This window comes from Lissotriton helveticus, chromosome 10, assembly GCF_964261635.1.
Source record: "Lissotriton helveticus chromosome 10, aLisHel1.1, whole genome shotgun sequence".
Taxonomy (NCBI): Eukaryota; Metazoa; Chordata; class Amphibia; order Caudata; family Salamandridae; genus Lissotriton; species Lissotriton helveticus.
Genome location: NC_136071.1, coordinates 776958948 through 776981409, shown reverse-complemented (window position 1 = coordinate 776981409; position 22462 = coordinate 776958948). Strand labels below are relative to the sequence as shown.

The following is a 22462-nucleotide window of genomic DNA, read 5'->3' as shown; positions in this document are numbered from 1 at the left end:
GTTTTCTTGCAATGGGATGTGCATTTCAACCTTTAGAATTTTGTTTCTGGGACATTATATCATTTGTCTACTTTCCCATTATTAATAGTTTCTCGTAGACGCTCCCCTTGGAAGAAGGTCTGGCATCTCAAACACTATTTCATGAGAGTTCTTGATTCCACAGAGGTTCGTGGAAGGGTGTTATAAAGAAGTATTAACTTCAGTTAACACTCTTTTCCTTTCTTCTAATCCCCCCATCTTCCTCGATAAACTGTGACATAAGGCTGCACACTGCCTTTCTCGAGGGGGCTATATCTGAGTAAGGAATGCAGTTACGGGAAAACACACACACAGCTCCACTAAAGGGACATCTTACAATTATTCCAGATATTGCTACGAATGACTTGCACATGCATTCACTGGTATTTCTAAAACTTTACTAGATTTTCTGGGTCTTTGTGTTTCCTTGCTTAGATTTTAAACATCCCTTCCTGTGGCATGTTGAATTACAATGGACATTTCCTGTGAGAACTTGAAAAAACAATTAATGTATGGCGCTGAGGAAGTACGTCTTGTGTCTAGCTGTTGTTATGCCTGGGGCTGATTTATAAAAGTTTCAGGAAAAGCTGACAATTTATCCGCTGTGGGTTTACTCATATGATTTGAGTAGGGTATCCAACATTTTGTTGGGTTCACAGAGACTCCACTCACAGCCTTAGAAATCTATTCAAGTAACATATCACCACAAGTGAAATGCCCCTTCCAGGCCTTCTCGTGTGGCTTGTTCTCATCCAGAATAGCTCCTAAACCGCATGAGCAAACATGGTGAATTCGTGCAACAGCACATAAACCCTTATCCTCGATTTAATATAAGGAAACATTGTATTTGTTGATAAACCCCTTACTGGCCATCCACATAACATATTGGAACTCTTCCTTACCCTTTATGACTCTAAAAATATAATAGACTCAATATATTTCAGACTACATTTACAAGTATTTCTTGGATGGGAATGGCTATATAAACTGGCTATTTGTGAATGGCCACCATCTTTCCGGTAATGGACATTTTTTGCATGGACACTCTACCCCTATTGGCGTCGATGAAATGCACAAATAGATGCTTTTTAGCACACTGAAAATGAATTTAGGTGCAAAAAAATGTCAGAATCTGGTTTCCGTTTCCGGCGTGTCTCTGCTCTTCGTCCAGCCAAAAAAGTGGAGAGACCTAAAGAAGACTGCTTAGTGGAATATGGTGTGCTTAAATTGACGAAAGTCATATAATTTTTAATATATCTTGAATAAAAACACCGAAAATACATACACTCTGGTGTGCAGCTAAAACATGCATTTTTACAGCAGTTTTTTTCACAGACAGTAAACCTGTTTCCAAGACTGGCACCTAGCATGGAATGGGTATATTTTGTGTGTCAATATTTTCCGTTAATAAACCTTGAACGCCTGACTAAGTCGATTAATGTGGTCGCGCATCTCTCCCTTATGCATGCATAGATGGAATTAATCCCAAGGCTGGGAATTCGCCGACTGACAGCTGCTGTCAGCAGAGTTCAGCCCCGGCTCCTAATTGAGCAAATACTGAAATCAACAGCTTGTTAATATGTCACTCTGGGGTCGGGCCTGGTTATGATTTAACCACGGAAATGAGCATTTCTTGGAGGGCTTTACAGGCATCTTTGTTACTACAGCCTTCTACTCTGTTTTTTATGTAATGTGATCATTATAAAAGAACTGATCGAATACAGCAGGGACAAGCAAGTAACTTATTGCTTAAAAATAATATTTTGGTTGGTGGTTGTAACAAGCCTTCAGGTGACTGGGGCACAGCACAGGCAGCAGAGATCTGTATGTGGCTGTGTAAGTTTTTTCTTATTCATGCAAACAAAGTCTTGCTTAAATTCCGAGCATTGGCCTACCCACAGTTCACAGAGTTTCCAGCTCTTCCTAGGTTCACTCTTTGAAGTAGTTTTCAACTACACACTGGAAAGATGTTCTCTGAGTGCAAGTCGGTGCGGACAACGGGTGCATATCTATTTTCCAACAGGAGACAAAGGACCAAGTGACGTGGACAATATTTTTTCTTCTGGTTTTCACCTATGTTGTATCGGCGCTATGTTCACTTCTTTGTGGTCACTTTGCTCATGGCTAGGAAAGTTTGAGATGGGAGTGCTTGGTGATGATGGGGTTGCTGGGAACTTTGGGGGCAAAGGCCGTTAAATTGCCAACATGGATGGTTTGTGATATTGAAAGTAATGAAGCACCTTTTTAAATGGATGTGGAATGGACAGTCAGGCCTGGCTTTAGAAATGGTAGCACCCAGTGTGACAATCTCCATTTCTGCCCCCCCCCCTCATGACACCAAGCCCGTGGAGGGGTGCCACCTGTGCGCGCATTCTGAAAGCATCCACCTTTGGGACTCACACTGATGCGTGCTTTCAGAGTGTATGATCAAAGGTCCCCCGCTCCTGGCTTGCCACCCAGTGAGGTGGCACCCTCCACACTGCCCAGCACTGGGAACAGTCTATTTATGAATCCAACCAGATAAAGTTGAACAAAAATTAAATTCTAATAAGTGTTTTGAAAAATAGTTTTAACGTTTAGCTAACAATCTGCATCCCCTGGCGATGGCAATGTAGATTCCCTGAAAAGTCTTCATTAAATTACCAAGGTGTATCTCCTTGTTAGTAATATATGGCTACAACTTAAAAAATACAATACTGTTTCACCCAGCTAAGGGTAATGAGGCCTATCACCAAAATGGGATCAACTGTGATATAGGGTGCTGGGCAAAAGCCCTTTTAAAGCTGTACCTGGAGCTGCAAGAAAGAAGTTGTACACTTTCAGTGACTGTAGACATCTGAGGTCGGGGTGAATTTAGCACCAGGAAGCAGGAAAACATCAAAACGTTTTGCCTGATGTACATCACGCCAACTGGCTGTATGAAGGGATGTTGGTGAAATATAATGTTCTTGCTAAGACGAGCCATGTGAGTGGGTTAACTCTGTATGACTTTCATTTGAGACGATAGGGCCTGTAAATGAGTCAACTCTATGGCTGTGATACTCTAATGGGAAGATGGTTCTCGGAGTCTGCCTTGATTCTGTGGAATGCACTTTCTATAGTGTCATTGAATGAAAAAATGTTTAGCACCTTTCCGGTAATCCAGTAGAGATGAGCATTCTTTTCTATCGCTGTCATCTTTTCTGACTGGCAAAGGCCCAGCAAGTAGAGGAAGTATCTTTCACCCCTTTGTGCCAGACAAAATCCCTAACTCACTCCTTCCTCTGCTATGCACTAACTCATTCACTTGTTCACTCGACCAACTCTTCTATTCATCACTCACTCAAGCACTCAATAATGGGCTTTCACTCACGCACTCACTCACTGACCTGCTCACCCTCTTCCACTCACTCACTCACTGATGTACTGACGGACGGACTGACTGACACACTCACTTACCGACGGACTGATTGGCTGACTCACTCAGTTGCACTCACTCACACTTGAATAGTTTCCATTAAATTCATTGCCATTTGATGAGCGTTTATTAGAAAGATGGAACAGATATTGCTCCATGCACATAATCTTGTGATCATCTCGCTCCATTCTAAGCTTCAGGCAGGAGGTTATTTAGTGAATCAGAAAAATAATTTCAAAATACGTATATTCTGAGCCTCAGTCTTACAGATGTCAGGAGTGCTGTCAGGTCATGTACAGAAGGGCCACTCTCCTCGCATGGTTTTGACGCTGTGCACTATTTCAATGGGCCCGAGGGTTAAGAAAGGAGGCATTGTTGTATGAAACGCTTTGCACGCCTTCTTCTTCCCCACAGTGCATATTTTAGAAAAGCAGTCTGCAGCCCAATTGTGTGAACGACGACAGGAAACATTCACGTGAAAGTGACAATCCTGCGGCAAACAAAAGAGCGACTCTGAGCTTGTGGCTAGAAATCGCCACAAAAAAGTGCCCAAAATTGTGCTCCAAGCGATAAAATGTGCAGCTGCAGCTATACATCCAGCAAATGTGCTATCAGGTGTGTTAATAAATAAAGTATAGGTGCTATTTGCTGCACAGTGTAAACAACCAACATTTAATTAAACTGCGCTTTCAGGGGCAGGCTGCAGCTCACGCGGCAACTGATTAACATATATCAGGAAGACACAATTAAAACAAAGGCAGCTATTTGGCTGGGCTATACTTAGTATCGCCCCTGCTCAGCTATTATCATCTCTTAATTAGAGCTGCTTCAAGTCCTCTCTCTACAGAGAATTTACATGTGCATCAAAGAGGAATATTTATAGGCAGATGGAAGAAAGGCTTCATTGTGAGAGTTGTTCAGTGCACCAAAGTGCATGAAATAGGATTCATTTTGTGTGCCTGTGCTCAAGCCTGCCATTCTTGTTGTGCTTGAAGTGACATGGTATTATGCTTACCTGGATGAGGTGCTCGACCGCCTATTATGGTTGGTTTCTCTGTACCCAGCACCATGGTTCCACCTGGGAAAAACAATAGCAATTAGGATTAATAAAAAAGACACTGGAAGAGCAGAGATCAAACGGTGTGATTTTCCTCATGAAAACGAATGAATGCGGAGGGCATGCATGGGAGGGAACATATGGCGGTCCTATCTGTGATTAAAGTCCAGAGTTTAACAGCAGAGGGTACACACATATTTAGGTGGGTGTCCTAACCACAAATCACAAGGCCAGGCCTGTAGATTTAAACAGCGTGTCTCCTTGACTTCCAATAAAAGGAGAACAATGCAACGTTTGTATCATTTTTTCTGATTGTGACAACACATGGTTGTCAATTCAATTTCAAAAAGCTTTATTCGATATGTATGAATACAACCATATAGCAACAATCAAAGTAAAATTACAATACTTCATGCATGGTTGTCAAAATTGTGAGGAGTTTTCAGTCAAACCAAACACAAGGGGAGAAGGTGAAATGCGAAGAGAGGTATCTGCCTGGCTGTTCACAACCAAACCAACCATGTGTTGCTGAGCCCCACCCAAAGTAATCTTCAGCTGGTAGCTGAGCTCACGTGTCAATCCATCGACACATCATTAGCTGATTTCATCAAAGAGTTACACAGACAGAGGTACAGAAGAAATGTGGCGAAAAGGCGATAGAATGTAAGAGAGCAGGAGGTAGGGATGGGAATCAAAATAGGAAGGGTTGTGAGAGAAAAACAGCGAGAAAGGAAATCTAAATAATTATTGATAGGCTCAGAGAAAGATAGAGCTTACGTGAAAAAGGACGACACCAAGAGAAAGACAGAATATAGGAGAGTGAAACAGAGAGATTGAAGGGGAATGGTAAAAAGTTGCAGATTGAAATAGAGAGTCAGAGATGAAGGGGTAATGAGGGAAAAAGAGGAAGGAAGAAATAGGAAGAAAAAGAGAGGGCGAGGGAGAGAGAGAGGGAGAGGGAGAAGGGGAGGGAGAGGGAGAGAGGGAGAGGGAGAGGGCGAGAGAGATAGAGATAGAGAGATAACAATTCAGACCAAGGGTTGGAAAGGAGGATATCTTTTTTATAGCAGGCAACTCAAAAATGTGCTTTACTCAGCCTTGCTTTTAACTCTCTCTACATGTTATTTAGCCTCTCTAGACAGGTAATTACGTTCTCCTCTACGAAAAATATTGCTCCACTCCACAACTCTTGCATGGGATCCCAGCGTTATTCTTTTTGACTGCACCAATTTATTGCATTCCAGAAGACTTTTTGGAGCGCCGCTCACCAAGCAAATAACATGGAATTTCTTATAATTCTTAGTACAAGCTACTGCTGCTTATTCAATGCACCATAAACCTCAGAGATACTACTGTGACGCAGACTTTTGTTGCACTGTTGATGATGTGTGCAAAAACATAGGGCCCTATTCTCAGGGGTAAACTTACACTTTTGTGTAAGTTTACTATGTATTTGCTATTCACAAATCATGAGTTAATAGTAAGTTTACAACTGCAGAGACAGTGCAGTCGGGGGAGAACTTCGCAAAAAAATAATAGGCCTGTCCTATCTTTTTATGTTGCGGAGTTCTCCGCCCCAACTACAGATCCTCCACAGATGCAGACTTACTATTAACTCATAGTTTGTAAATAGCAAAAAAATCGTTATCTTACAAACAGTGTAAGTTTACCTTTGTGAATCAGGCCCACATACTCTAGAATTCTGCTTATCTATGATGCTGATTGAAAACATAGATTTGATGGAGACGTACAGTCAGTGGTTCGAGTATCATTCACACATGCGCGCCTATTGCTAAAGGAGAGAGTGGACAGGCGATCTGCTTGCAAATGGAGCTGGTTTGACTAAACAAGAAGGCTGTATGGAATGAGGATGATTGTAGCACCTGGGGGTTGGTTGTCATCACCTGTGCCACTATGACAGTCATCATGCAATGACAGATCGTCGTCGCAGTCATCGAAGTTCTTGACATCCGTTACAGTGGGAATCGATGTTGGGGCTGAAAGAAAAACGAAGATAGTTTGCCTTTTCGGATGCAGTGTACAGTTCCACTCTCTTCACTGCAAGTATTTTAGGTACATGCATTTTGCTCTACCTCTGTAAAATGTTTCATGTGCAGTCGATGCACCTAATACGTTTTGAAATGTTTTAGGTATAACGTTGCATGGTCTGAGGCCAACCGTCAGATGTTGAATTTATACTAGCATATACTGAATATGTTTAGCAGGTGCAGACGTTAGTCCTGTATCTTACACCTGCTGCCTGCTGTCAGTGTGGAATGGCTCTGGCATGCTTATTGTCCTGGAAAGTTCTCTTTCTTTTCCCCAAATACCTTCTGTCACTCAATGCCTTGCACTGAGATCCTAATTGAGACACAATGTCAACAGCTTTCCTATCCTTTCTCCTCAGCCCACGGTTGATCAGCCTTATTGATTTAATATCCTGCGCTCCTTATTAATGCTAGCCAGAATTATGCAGCCTCGGTAAGTAATGATCTAAATCAATAGGGCCAGCTTTTTAACAAATAATACTAACAGGGAACAATTAGTTTCTCATGAGATCAGCAGAAGATCAAAATTGTACGCTAGCTGCCATGTATTTATATCGGGGATGTGTAAAAGCGCAGCATTCTGCAAGCTAAAGGTGTGTATCAAAGCTTGCGCTACATAATTTGTTGCAGTGAATAAACATGTCAAATAGCAGGGGTTTAGGAAAACAGGGGGCAGATGTGGTGGTGGTGGGTCTTTACAGTGTTAAGAGGTGAAACAATATTTTTATGGATCAATTTCTCCTGAAAGATGTTAAACTTGCCCTTCTTTTGGGTTTGCAGAAGGAAGCGCACAGCTTCCACTTCCCTTTTTTATGAGGACAAGGGCAATTCTGAAACAGTGAATTCAGACATGGGCAGAGACAAAGCTCTAAATACTGGAAGACATAACTTTTACTAAGACCAATACTAAGCAAACAGGTTTCTCTGTGGAGGTGACTGGTTTACACAGCCATAGATTTGCTAGAAAAAGTAAAAGCCTACCCAACATTATATCGATGTAAATATTATTAATTGAGCCAAATGACAAAAATAATGCAACATGAATACCATGTACCATGACGGTAGGATGTATTGTTTCAGAAGAAGGCCTGACAATGTGCCCAAAAGTAAAGCAATAAGTACGTTTCTTGCTGTAAGTAAAACAAGCATTATACTTTATTACTTTTCTTATAGTAAGCGATGTTTGTCTGTTTATAGCAGTGATCCATTTGTTTTAAAACAGTGCAGTATAATTTCGATGAGCTTGTTTTGCCATAACGATTTAATTCTGCAGTAGAATATAATCATCGGTAATTGCCTATATAAACAATCCCCACATAACTGCAGCTTCTAGCTTATAATAAGTTAAAGGAGAAATAGGATGCACAATTTATCTGGAAATGTAATAAGAAATGTAGGTGTACAGAAACATGCAAACTACAAGCTTGTGATATAAATGGAATTTTGAATGACTGGACCAACCATAACTAAGAATATAGGGCCAGATGTATCAACATTGTATTTTGTGAGTATTTAATAGCAAATTTTACCGATTCGCTATTATAGACTCACAAAATGCAATGTATGTAGGTTTCACAAATAAAATTGCGATTTCTACATAGTCCTTAAAAGCGAATCGCAAATTGAGATTTGCTATTAAGGACTGCCTTCCCATTCACTCCTACGGGCCCAGAGGCCCATAGGAATTAATAGGATTGCATCCGCAATTTGCGAGTACCAAATAGGTACTCGCAAATTGCGCATGCAATTTCAATGGTGCAATTGGGCCAAAAGGCCATCCTGATGCACCCCCAAAAAAGGTAAGTATGCACATGTGGCTCACATACAAGCCCTAAGGGCATGTTTGTACATCACATGGCACTTTGAAAAATGCAAATATGTTCATTTTTCTAGGAATTTGCAAATTACCACCAACTTCAAGTTGGTGGTAATTTGCAATTCCTAAATTCAAATTCACAATTTGCGATTGATGCATGAATTGCATTTAGGGAATCACAAAGTGCGATTCCCTAACTGCATTTGCAACTTAGGTAATCGCAAAAAATTGTGATTACCCATATTGCGAATGCCAAGAGTTTGATACATTGCAAAAAGTATTTTTGCATTCACAAACGGGCCGAATCTGCGAATTTTCCCATTTGCAAATGCAAAAGGCATTGATACATCTGGCCCCTAGCCCTTTTTATGTCCAAACCTTGTGCCTGGTCTCTGAATATGCTGTGGAAACCATGTCACATTCTTAACAATATGAGTTGGTGATAGTTAACCTGAACTTTAAAAATACTTAACAGCAGTTCAAACCAAGCTCTGCTACCTCCTTGGGACAAATATACGTAAACCATAACCACTGAAAATTAATTTTGCATGCTTTATCACAAAAAAGATAGAGTGACAATCAATGTCTAGAATTGAGGTTACCTTCAATTTCACAGCCAAGCAACTCAATTCTCAGTCCGAGTCCTGAAGGAGTGGCTCTTTCTGGGATTACCCGGATGAAACGTGTTGATAAAGGAGCAAATGTTCGTAGCTCTGGTGTATCGTAGTTGGTGTTGCCTTCAAAAGTCTGTAAAACATAGTCAGTTTTTTACATTAAGTATTCTCAATTGTGATATTCATATTTGCTTTGTACTCAGTACGGTAGAGCTTGCAGAAACAGCTTTCTACATATTCTAAATATATTTTTTCAGACCATTACTATCATTACCACTCATCTCTTTCATTGAACTTACATCAAGGGTTTACTCAAACCATCTCCAAAACTTGGATTTTAATTGCCCACATTTCAAAATTAGCAGGGAAAAGTTATTGCACTACTTCAGAAACAGATATAAAAAAGACAAGGCGTAGCTGTCTCTAAGGTATCTTTAATTCTAAAAGAGACAGAGTGGTCGGCTAGAATTTGGCAGAGTGGGAGCCCGCCGTAAATCATCAGTGCACCCCTTTACCAAACCAGTGGTTTGGTGGACAAACCATATGGTGCCCGACAATGTTGCTACAGCAGGCTACATTGTTAGAAACCTCTGATCTGGTGGAGTATCTACCACAGGACCATCAGGTCATAGTAGCACATCACTCAGCTAAGTCCAGTATCTTGAAAGAAAACAAGGCACATGCAGTTCTACCTGACGGACATCTCTGAATATGATGGGCAGTCCTCCACCAGGGAGGGAGCCGTGGCCTCATGGGCTGGGGCTATCTGCCAGAGTCTAAAAGACTGCGTTATTATTATGTTACCAATGAGAGATGCTTTATTTGATTTCTAAGAGAGTGAGAAGGCTGTGAGTAATCATTTATTCAATATCAGCCCTCTGTAAATCATTGTCTTTTCCCAGAACATGGTGGAGTACAGCCTCTTTGAACACCCTGATTGCAAAAGTATATTCTTACAAGATAACAATTTTGGCATCCATTATGCATGTTTCTTTAACAACTAAGGAGGTATGCTTAAGGTGTGGGTGGATGATGGGGAGACTGGGCAATTGGTAGCCATTAATGACTGGTAGCATGTGGATAACAAGACTAAGATCACCCATTGCCAATCACATCCCCATGCATAGACACACAAGTCTGCTGCTCCTCTCTATCTGATGTTCGTGCTTCATACTTCCATGGCAGTCAACACATGCATTGTGAGCCTTGTGTGAGTCTGAGTCAATCTCAGTATCACAAAGAGAGTGCTAAATGATATATGTTATGTCATCTATGTGGTACATTCCCCCCAATCTGGTTGTTTCTGTTTTATGGCCACGGTGAAGCTTATTTACTCCCATTCTGTGTCTCCCATTCATTTATTTTGTCAGTTACTTGAGTAAAAACTTCTACATTTTATAGATAAAGTAGTTTGGGTAGTTGTTGTATAGTACACAGACAGTGGTGGTGGTGATATAAGCACCCTTCAAACTCTTTTTAAATACATTAAAACCGACCCGAGTTTCCTCTGCATAATCATTGCCCTTTTGTTGCTGGAAGAGATGCTCTTTCATCCTGCTTTCTTCCAATGCTCAACACCCACACACTCACACTCAATATTCATACTCCTGGAGATTATGAGTTGAACTTCTCTTTGTAGATACATGCAGGTTGATCTCACCTGCAATTGTCAATTCTTGGCTTGGAAGCAATGACTTCCATGTCTGATTTGACAGACTGGGTATTTATGCACAAGCAGAGTAATGTCTTACACACAGCAGTTGACGTCACACTTTTTGATAGGCAATGGTTGAATGTTGGGGAAATCATTCTCAGGCCAAATAAACTGTCACAAGAGGCCGCGCTTCAGGTAGCATGATGACAGCATGGTCAGAGGGTGTAATTGGGTAAGGAGGCACGGGCCATTGAAACCCTTACAGGGCACCTCTATCCCACTCTACCCCAGATGAAAGCAGTTGAGCGTGGAATGGGTATTTTATGAGAGACACATTATGTAATGGTTGAAAACACCACTGCAGGTGCCTAATTAGAGCTGGGTGGTTTATTTAGTAGATTCTTTCTTCCTGATTCTAAAAGAAGCTCTCACCACAACTCGCTCTTTGCCTGCCCTGCCTCAGTGCCTCTTGTAATGTACCTCCTGGCGTGTTTAGGCGCTGATATTTTTCCCACTGCCAGGGCTGGTGCACGGATATTTGCTCCCCTCCATGAAATCCCATTTTGCTGCCCCTCTGGCTGGTAAGGAGACATGTTTGCTATGAGTAGAGAAAGTCTTGCACCTCAGATGGCACCACCCTAGGCTATTATTGCCTTACTTTAGAACAGACTCTCTCTGGTACATTGATTTACATTTTTGCGTAGATTTTATTATTTAGAAACCATTCAGCAGGGCTGCAACCTGCATCAGTATTCAATGGCAATGCATGTTTTCATAAATAACCCTTACTAAATCCCAGTTCAAGAGATCGAGTGGCATACTGACTGCTTACAGCATCAAATCAGTCTCACCTCTTACAAATAATTCGATCTTTAAACACATCTAGATCTTTAAACAAACCCCTTATACTAATTAAGCTACCAGATATCTAAAAAACAAGTGTTTCCCAGAAAGGTAATGCTTGTTTAGGCTGAAACACTAAGGCTTCAAGAACATGAGTTTACAATAATCACAAATCCCGCCCCTTGCATAACACCGTGATAAACTTAGCTCACGTGGTACTAATGTATTTGCAGTTCGCTTCAAACATGAGAAGCAATATTTTACTGTATCTGTCTAAAATATTCTAACAGATTATTTTTTTTTTTTAAAGAACTCTTTTGTATTCCAAAGTCAAGCTGCATTGGTTATAGGAAAATTACATTATTTCTAAATGGTCTGGCATCAATGTCCAGGATGTATCTAACTCTCATTTATTACATTTTTCTGTTATTATATTTTAAATCGTTTTGAAGGCTTATAATGTTTTACAATGTGAGATTTAAAATGGTTTAATCTCTAAAGTGAATACACACTGTACATGAAAGAGAGCAGGCGGGCTCCATGTTTTATGCAGCAGACATGTTTTTCAACGAGATTATTCTCATTTCATATCTGGCCAATTGCCTGGATTCAATCACCGACCACAGTACAGCTATTATTACTTGATATAAAAAACATACGCGGAATGTGCATCTAAAATTTAATGGAAGTGTTCTAAATGTTGCCAAAGTACCACTTTTTAGGATATTAATGCAATTGTAGGTTTACATATTTCATCGTCATTTGCATAGACATCAGTTACAATAATCACCTTTCATATGTACTTCATTGTACTGTACAGACAGATTAGTGAATGGGGGAATTTGTGTGCCACCTGTGAAATACCTAAAAATGTAAGCTCTGTGAACCCATTCCCAGAGCCAAAACAAATCCCAGTGTAATGATGTAAACACATGCAAGTGTCACGAGGCATGCACAAGCATATCCTATAATGTGGTGGCCATTATTTTACATTTTAAATTCCAAGAAGCGAAATGCCTTTGGAGTGGTAAACTAAAAAAAAAACAAATATTTATTGCAGCTGAAGGGCCCTCTTGAAAGTTTTATTTTTTTTTTAAATGAAAGAATAAGAAACAAAGGGACAGGCAGGGGGCTCGGAGGAGAAATGGAGTAGCTGGGAGGTATAAGGGGGCTGCAAGTAAACAGATGGACGAGTGGCGCAGTAAACAGAGGGACCCCTTGGCAAGCGACATAGGGCACTCGAATTTACCTTCGACAGAGACATCACCTTCATAGAACATATACCCAGGAAAACCAGAACAACTTATATCAGCTTTCCCTCTTGGAAAATGAGAAACTCTTCCTAACAAAAACAATTTCAGAACAACAGTGAAAGCCCTGGTCCTCTCACACCTGGATGCAGGCCACCCTCTGCTCAATGGTTTAACAAATATTACTCTGGTAGCCCTCAAAGATATACTAAGCGCCACAGCATGTCTCATAAAGGGCTTGAGGAAATTCAAGGGCAACACCCCAATACTGAAGGAATTATATTGCCTACCCATACAGGTACATATCGCCTTCAAGACAAGCTGCATCACAAATAAGGCCATCAGAAATGATCCCATTCCATACCTGGCCAGGAAATAAACCATTTTATGAGTACAAGTACAGCATTATACCAGGGACAAGCACACCTCGAGAATGTAGATACAAATTTAAAAGAATATAACACAAAAATAGCAAGTATACCCCCTCTACTTTTTATTTATTTTATTTTGAAAGTTTTATATAGCGCGAACAAGATCTTTGCAGATATCAGAGTGCTTTACAAAGCAGGGAATACCACACAAGAGAATAAATACGTGAGGGAGCATAATAGTACAGGTAAATCAATAATGCAAGTAAGTAGTCAGGTAAGTGAAACAATAATACAGGTAAAACACATATTCGTAGGGATCTAGCAGAATAATACAGGAAAAACACATAGTCATCGGGGAATACCAAACAAGAATGAATACGTGAGGGAGCATAATAGTACAGGTAAATCAATAATGCAAGTAAATAGTCAGGTAAGTGAAACAATAATACAGGTAAAACACATATTCGTAGGGATCTAGCAGAATAATACAGGAAAAACACATAGTCGTCGGGATCGAGCTGGGTAATATAGATCGGTGCAGATACTTTACAGATCCAAGTTAAAAGCTCAAGTGTATTTGGCCATGAGAATAGCTTTTACTTCTTTTTTAAAAAGTGTGGTGGAGGAGATGAGCCTTGTTTCAGGAGGGAGTGAGTTCCAGATCCTGGGTGCCATTCCTGAGAAAGAGCGCTTATACGTTTTTTCCTTCCGGAATCTTCGAGGTTTTAGCAGCAGATTGTTTGTGCCTCTAGTGTATCTAGAGTCGCCAGAGATTGACAGCTTCTGAGTGAGGTAACCGGGAGAGCTCAGGTGTACAGCCTTGTGTGTCATGCAGGCGATTTTCAGATGTATTCTGGCTTCAAAAGGCAGCCAGTTCAGGGATTTCAAGTCAGGGGAGATATGCGAGTGTTTTTTTGACCCAGTGATGAGTCTCGCTGCAGCGTTTAGAGAGGCTCTTAGGGGTGCAGTAGTGGTTAACGGGAGACCACAGAGGGCGATGCTACCGTATTCAATTCGCGGGATTACTAGTGCTTGTACTGCAGTTTGGAAGTCTTTGGCTGGTAGGAAGGGTTTAGGTTTCCTCAGGGTATTGATTTGGAAGTTCGCACCCTTAGTAGCCTTGCTGATATGATGCTGCATGTTGAGATTGGAGTCGAGAGTTATGCCTAGAGATTTTGCTGAGTCCACGATGGTGGGTAGGACATTGAGTGCAGTTAGCTGTTTAAGCCACGTTTGAGTGGTAGAGATCTTCGCGGGAGGTGAGATCAAAAGGAACTCTGTTTTCAGGGCATTGAGTTTGAGATGATTATTGGCAAGCCAAGATTGGGTGCTTCTGATCGTTGAGTTCAGGAGTAAAATGTCATTGGGAGATTGTAGTTTGAGATATAATTGGGTGTCATCTGCGTACATGTGAAAAAGTACATTGGATGCTTGTAGCAAGGTGGTGAGGGGTTCCATAACTAGGTTGAACAAAGTTGGTGATAGGGAGGATCCTTGGGGGACACCTAACGAAACAGGTATTGGCGAGGACATCAGGTTGTTACTCTTGAATTTCTGCGACCTGTTGTGTAAGAAGGAGGTGAACCACTTGAGAACAGTCCCAGATAGACCCATTCTTGTGTTCAAAAGTTCGAGTAAGTTCTCATGTTTAACAGTGTCGAATGCTGATGAGAGATCAAGAAGGATGAGGAGGCAGGTATCATTTTGATCTAGCATTTGTAGGGCGTCATCAATTATGTGGGTCATAGCAGTTTCAGTACTGTGTCCTGCTCTGAAGCCTGATTGATGAGCGTTGAGGAGATCAAACTGATCAATGTGTTTAGTCAGCTGTAGTTGTGCGCATTTTTCCAATAGTTTGGCGAGAGTGGGAATATTGGTAATGGGACGGTAGTTGTTTAGGTCGGATGGGTCGGCAGTAGGTTTCTTTAGTAAAGGTGTGACTTGTCCAACTTTGAGGGAGTCAGGGATGGATCCTTGTTGGAGCGAGCTGTTGATAATTTTAGTCCACAGTGGAAGGAGCCATGGGGTGAAGTCTTTGACAGCGTTGGCAGGGAGGGGATCCGTGAGGTGATTGGATGGTTTCAAGGTGCTGAGCAGTTTGCCTATTTCTTCTTCGGAGTAGGTGTCAAAGGATGACCATGTAGCATTGTTTTTTAGTTCGGTGGGTGTTATGCAGTTGGATGTGGTGTAGAGGCTTGCGTCAATGCTGAGATCACTCTTTATGTTGTCAGTTTTTTGGGTAAAGAAAGCGGCAAAGTCTTCACAGGAGGGTGCTTTGTCCAAAGAACTGATAGGTTGGGGTTGTTCCTTGGCTTGTGTTCTGATTAGCTCAAACAGTTTTCTTGGTCGGTTTTTTGCTTGGTCTTGCTGGAGGCTGAAAAAGTTTGCTTTTGAGCACTTTATTTTCCTGAAGTAGGCGTTTCTCTTTTTCTTCAGGGTTTTCAGGTGCAGTGCAGAGGGAGCTGTTCTCCAGGTGCGCTCTGCCATTCGCATGGCTCGTCTATCTTCATTGAGACTCCCATCGTACCACGGATTGGATATTTTAGCAGAGATTCTTTTTAGCTGCATGGGAGCAGCCTCATTAATTATTGACGTCATGGCGTTGAGATAGTGGTCAGTCAAGGATTGGACATCTGTAGCGCCCGTAGGAGGGAGCAGTAGGTCGCGGCTGTTCAGGGGTAGGGAGTCTGGGTTGAGTTTTTTCAGGTCTCTTTTCCATATTTTAGGTCTGGAGGATTGAGTCGTGTTGAGTTTGATTTTTTCATTGATAAAGAATGTGACGATATGATGGTCTGACCAGTCACAGGGTTGGATAGATTCAAGTTGAACAGCGTCCTCTTTGGCGATGATGAGGTCGAGGATAGAACGTTTCTCATGAGTCGGGCTGTTGCATAATTGTGTGAGGTCCAGGGCTTTGAGGAAATTTTTGAGACTATTTACCACTGCATCATTGTGATCGTTCCAGTGGATGAATGATATCGAGTTATCGAATGATATCCAGTGGATGAATGATATTGAATTATTGCCCTACTGACTTAAGAACTGCTTCAACCCTTGGAAGAATCTGAAAACTCTCCTCGTGGATCACTCTCCCACCACGCACATGGAAAACACTTGTCACCAGCCCCTCACAATATAGCTTGACGTGCTTTGCCATTGTTCAGTGCCCCATTGCTTCCTACCTAGGATTGTGCTATACAAAAAATACTACATACATAAGTGCAAGCACAGATATTTGGGTATCCCTTTCAGAAGTGGCCTATTGTTTTGCGCTCAAGGCACAGCTTCTGTCCTGAAATATAAGAAAGGTTTTATTTTCATGGGTTTGGCCTTTGCCTTTTGGATTGTGCATATACAGCTGGCTGGGGTCCATGGTCAAGACTGATTTGCAGATGGCTGGGTTTAAACTGGAATGGTATGAGGAACAAACAAATGAAGGATTTAAGCCCAGATCTCTGCACTGGGGTGAATGTTTGACATTGTTCAACATTTTGTCCATCAATTGTTCTTTTTGCATGTGTCAACCTGAGTGGAACAGGTATGTCCAGACGTGGGCCCCTTGTTCTCCATGCCACTGGAGTCAAGCTATCCTGGCGGATGAGGGGTGAAACCCAGAAATTGGTCCTAGGATGCTTGTTTCAAGTCCATGGGGAATCTGGCCTGGCAGTTCGGGCTGGAGTGTTTCCATGGGGAACAGGGACAAAACTAATTTGCATATGGCTGAGTTTTAACTGGAATGGCATGGGGAGCGAAAAAACAATAGATTTAGGCCCAGATCTCTGTACTGGGGAGAATGTTTGACATTATTCAACATTTTGTCCATCAATTGCTCTTTTTGCATATACAGCAGAAATAGGCATGTTTGTGCGATTTCTTGTTCACTCATTCTGTTGGTTGACTTGGAATCTTCTCAGTGTACAAAGATTCAGCACGTACATGTAACCATTCAAAATGTTCTCAGTTATTAAAACGAGTAGGTAGTGATTTCAATTCTTTTCTCCAATAGTAGGTGTGACTTACTCTTAGAAATTTAGGAGTATGTCAGACCTTAATCAGAAGTAAGCCATACTTATTCAGACACATATGGTTGAAATCATGGCCACTGTCTTCAAAATTATCACTAACAGCTTTCTTACAGCTTAACATCTTTGATTGACATTTGTTCGTTAGTATGAAGATACATTAAGAGACACCAACAAAAGTCGCCTGGGTAATACTTTAAAAACTCCTCTCAAATGTTGTAATAACCAGTGATCGTACAAGGTAATCATATAGCAAAGAGCTGGTAAATGCTTCAACGCTTTACATATTGTGCATTATAACAGAGCCTTCTCCCATAAAAGTTTGCACTCCTCATAACCCTCAAAAGTGCTTTGTACAGAACTTTCACCTAACATCAAGAGATCCATAGAAGATGCAGTAGGTAAAGGTGAATGAGGTAGCATCCTGGGTTTGCCGTACAACATTCAAAGAAAAAGCTCAGAATAATCCTGTGGTATAAATGAAGCTACATTTAAATGTGGCTTTGACTGCATCTTCTAAGAATGTTTGTAGATGTTTTTCTAAACTGCATCAGATGCATTTGTATAATTTAATATAAAAGGTTTGGGTAGAAGGAAGAAACAATGATGGAACGCATAATGCATTTCCACTCTCAGTTTATATAGTCTCTCCTCTTTAGAAGAAGAGCCTACATACAGCTTTTGTTAGCCTTTATTCGATCCTCAAATGGCAGTTAGGAACTTATGGAAGATGCAGAAAAATGGGCAAACGTGGACATACTGTCTGAGCGTTTATTTTTTTTATTTTTTTTTATTTTATTATCCTCATATTGCGAAATTTCTATGTATTCGGGTTTCAGGTTTCTGCCTCTGGTTTCGTTACCAACACTGCCCCTTGGTCTCTCGAGGTTGGGGAATTTTGTCATCTGTCCGAGGTTTTCAGAGGAGTATCCTTGTTCCTTACATAGTACCAACTTTGGTTTGGAAATGCGGGGGTGAGCTAGCCTTTAGACTACTCGACAAGTATCATACTTGTCTACCAGATGTTGTTTTCGCTTTAATCATAGGACCGTAAGTACTAACTTAATGTTGAATTTATATAGTTTTCGAAAATTTCCCAATACTTAAATCTTTTTCTGATGTTTCCTTTTCTGTCTAGTTTGTTGATCTTTATGACAGAATTCATCCAATCACTATGTGTAGGTGGCAGTTGGCTAATCCATTTTAAACAGATCTCCCTTCTGGCTAGAACAACTAAAACAAAGAGAAGGTTTTCCTGACATTTTGTTAATCTCCCCTTACACATTGTGACGTCAATCCCAAAAAAGGTAAAAGTTGTACTTACAGTTAGCATAGTCTGTATAATTACGCTCATGGTCTTACCCACTTCTTTCCAAAATTCTTCCAGTAGGGGGCAGTTTCTGAACATGTGGAAGTCGTCTGCCTTTTCTTCCCCACACTTCGGGCACTTTTTTACGCCTGCATTTTTAAATTTAGACAATTTTTTCGGAGTCCAGTATGCGCGATGGATTGTATATAGGTGGTTCCTCTTTAGTGCAGCAGATTTTAGAGTTGACCAACATTTCTCCACGGATCTTTCCCAGATTATATCTAAGTCATCCAGTTGTAGCTCTCTCCCCCAGATTTGATCTTCCATCCTCTTGTCTCCCTTTCCTACAGTAATAAACGCCCAATACCACTTTGCCACTTCCTTAGTGATTGTTAAGAGTTCTACCATTTCTTTTTCCAGCTTTACATCCTCTTGATTGTTAGTAGTGATGGTTTTCGCCCAGCTTGATATTTGATAATATTTAAACTTGGACACTGACCCTTTGGTGAGAGATTGAAATTTTTCCCACGTAATCAAAGTTGAGTTTTTTAATAGTTGTCCCCAGTAGTTGATATTGGCTTGTTTTAGGGGGATTGCCATTGCATCCTTTAAGCATTCTGGTGTTCCCGGTGAGTCCCATATTGGGGCCATTACACTGTAGTATTGAATTTTCAAATTTGTTCTAATTTGTGCCCACAATTTTGCTGCCTCTCTTAGGGTCTTTAATTTTATTTTTTTAAAGTATTTAGGATGACCAAATTTGAATAAAAAATGATCTTCTCTGTCTGTCATTGCTTGTAAGTATTTTGGATAGTGTTGATGACTTCTTAGTAGGATCCGTGTATTTTTAAACTGGAATGCCTTATAATACTCCACCAGGTCTGGGCTTGATAATCCTCTCTCTTGTTTTCCTCTCCTGAGTTTCTTCCACGAAATCCTAATTCCCTTTGAGGCCCATATGAAATTAATGATATCCCTCTGAGGTTTTTTTAAGAGAGATTTCCCAAATTCTAGAGGGATCGTGTTAAAGAGAAAAGTGTACTTTGGTACTATTGACATTTTAATGATGTTCGATCTTCCTATCAAGGTTAGTGGAAAACTAGACCATACTTCAAGTAATTTTTTTACCTCTTCAGTTACTTTATTCAGGTTTCGTTGTGTTATTTTGTTCAGATCTTGGTTCACTAGGATCCCCAGGTATTTTATTTCCTTTTTGATATTTGCGTTTTGGAATTGTGTATTCCATGTCATGATCTCAGTTTTTGAGTGATTTACCAGATAACCTGAAACTTTCCCAAACTCGCTTATGATTTCTTCTATAAATGTCTTTGAATTCATGTAATCGTCCGTAAAAATCATTAAATCGTCTGCATATAATGCGATTTTCTTGTTCCATCTCTGATATTGGAAGGGAGTAATCTCTTTGGTGTTTCTTAGTTTGTTCGCCAGTGGTTCAATATATAGATTAAAAAGCAGGGGGGAGAGAGGACAACCCTGCCTTGTTCCTCTTTCTATATTGACATTTTCAGTAAGACTGTCATTTACTAAGATTTTTGACCTTGGTGTTTTATAAATATGTTTTACCACATGCATGAAAGATTGACCTATATTATTTTTGGTCAAAACTTTTTCTAGAAATGCCCAGTTGACTGTCTGAGCAAAACTAAAAACTGTCTGAGCGTTTAGTTTTGCATGGAAAGCACTATCACTTACAACTGCAGAAACTCTAGAAGATGGCAAATTGTTCCACAGACTTTAGTGTTGTCTAGGGGATGGGTAGTGTCTGGTCATTGCATTATATTGCCATTCCATGTGTGCCTTAAGACTGTTTCATTAAATATAATGACTGTTTTGTATAATATCATATTCACATATAAATATTTCCTGAGCATATAGCAACTGTATTATATGACATATGCTTTTATATATTCATACTTATAATAAAACTTCAAGTCGGTGTATTTGTTTTGGCTGACTCTGCCTTGTCTGAATGAGTTGTAGGATAGGTCTTACATTTTTTTCACCTCCACCTTCTGGAGGAAGACATTTCCCATCATAAACAACTATGTACATTTGCAAACTATATTTTTATTTATGTACCCTTAGATTGCTTCCCAGATATGCATGACAAAGTGATGTATTCAAACAATGTTGATTGACAGCAACATCCCTTTCAGGCTCTGAACTAAATACACGAACTCTTTTCAAAATCATTATTTTCAGCTTGTGATAGCCCGGACCATGTTGTGCATCTTGAACATATTTAAATGTTCTTCCTACCTTTGGCCTCTTTCTGGTCGCATCCATGATCATGCTCCAGTCGGATCCGTTGTTGCTGTATCCGATCTTGAATTTCCTCATGAACACCTTGTTTTCTCTGTGCTTGCCCCCCTGGATAATTATTCCTCTCACTATTTTCTCTTCACCCAGGTCTACTTGCAGCCACTCCTGGGCATACGGGTGGTTAGTGGTCGGTGGCAGCGCCCAGCCCGATCTGCTGGTAATTAGGCGAGCGTTTTCAGGAACCCAGTTTCGATCAACTTTGCTTGAAGCGGTAATCTGGGCATCAGAAATAAGGCCTGAAACCATTCCGAGCATTCCAGAGCAAGGGTAGTCTACAAAGATAGAAAATACATGTAAAAGAATGCTTTGGAGAATACACACTTCATTAAATCATAAATCATCCAAAATGCATATCGTTTTTAAGCATTTCACAGCAAATACTTAAAATTACCAGAAGTGGAGTAACGAGTCTTCTAGAAACCTTCCCAATTGCCTAATCTGAATTTGGTGAGTGAACTACTCTTTGTCTGTGGTGCAGTAATCTTTGCAGCAAGGCCTGACAGGAACGGGCAACTCTGAATTGAATGTTACTATAAAATGTTCAAACATAAAACGTCCCATTTCACTGGGCGATTTATCACTCAGCTGGACTTAATCTGGACCCCTGATTTATGTAATCCGACATCGTGATTGATGGTTGTGCATTTTTCTGATGGCACCACTCTAACATATTTCAATGTGAGGTTGTGTACTCTATCAATATCAATACCCTTCCAGGTGTTATGTGCCGCAAGGATGTATGTCACAGTTTCAAAAATGAAAACCACTGCTGCACAATCCTTTTTATACTCTGGCAACATGAGTGTAATTTGTGACTATTCCTTATACTTTTTGAGCACCATCACTAAAGTTGCATGTGCATATTTTTTTTTCACCTGCTCATATTTTGAAAGATTAAACTGGGCAATTGTCAAGCTACACTGTACTGTAGAATGTGGAACTCCGCTGCATCCTTTGGTGGAGTCTCGGCAGTTGTTGCCTGGGGACCTCTGCTAATGGTTGTGTGGTCCTGTTGAATTTGTACTGGAAGCAATAAAGCCTATCCTTGGACATCTGCTGCATCCTGCCTTTCCTTAAGGTGTAACTTAACGTTAGCGCAATACATCCACATGGGTTCAGGTGCTTCAAGACACAACAGGAAGATTCCATAAATTCAATGGATACAGTGAAGGAAGGACATAGGAATATGCGGCCAAAAGTCACAGAATTGCCACCAAGAGCTCTCAGGCTAAACCAGAGAATAAAGATTCACATTTAAAATGTTATGGAAGTGGCAGCATTAAGTATAGTTCTAATACCCCAGGTTATTATGCCAGGAATGCTACATGCAAGAAGTGTAGTTAAAAGGGGGCATTATACAAGAGTATGTGGAAGTGAAAAGGTGCATATGGTGGAGGAACCTCCTGAAGTAGGGAACAAAGTAGTTTTGAGTGTATCAGAAAAGAGGGGTGAAGTTGCTGGTGGTCGTTTGAAAATGTCAGAGGATGTGATTGTTGTTGGTGGTAAAACGTTTACAGCTTTGATAGACTAGGTTCTCGCTCCACCATGGTTGGCGACCAACAGTGGAGTTTCACATTCTACTATGTGGTATAGCTTGACAATTACCCCTTTAGTAATTGTCAAGCTATACCACTCAGTAGGATGTGGAACTCCACTGCCTCTTTTGGTAGAGTTGAGGATTCCAAGTGAGATAGTTGTCGCATGGAAGCCTCTGCTAATG

General features: G+C 40.7%; 1 protein-coding gene across 3 annotated transcripts in view; it reads right to left on the bottom strand.

Moving 5' to 3' along the window:
* The window catches only part of NRP1 (neuropilin 1), a 249366-nt gene that overhangs the window by 29929 nt on the left and 196975 nt on the right, over positions 1-22462 (bottom strand). For 2 of the 3 annotated variants that reach the window (XM_078663336.1, XM_078663335.1), the window contains exons 9-12: positions 20680-21014; positions 8939-9083; positions 6377-6469; positions 4431-4493 (exon numbers count right to left, since the gene is read on the bottom strand). In XM_078663336.1, the coding sequence (XP_078519462.1) occupies positions 4431-4493; positions 6377-6469; positions 8939-9083; positions 20680-21014 (636 nt within the window). Of the gene's footprint in view, positions 1-4430; positions 4494-6355; positions 6470-8938; positions 9084-20679; positions 21015-22462 lie in introns of all 3 variants that reach the window. The other variant, XM_078663334.1, reaches the window with a different exon arrangement.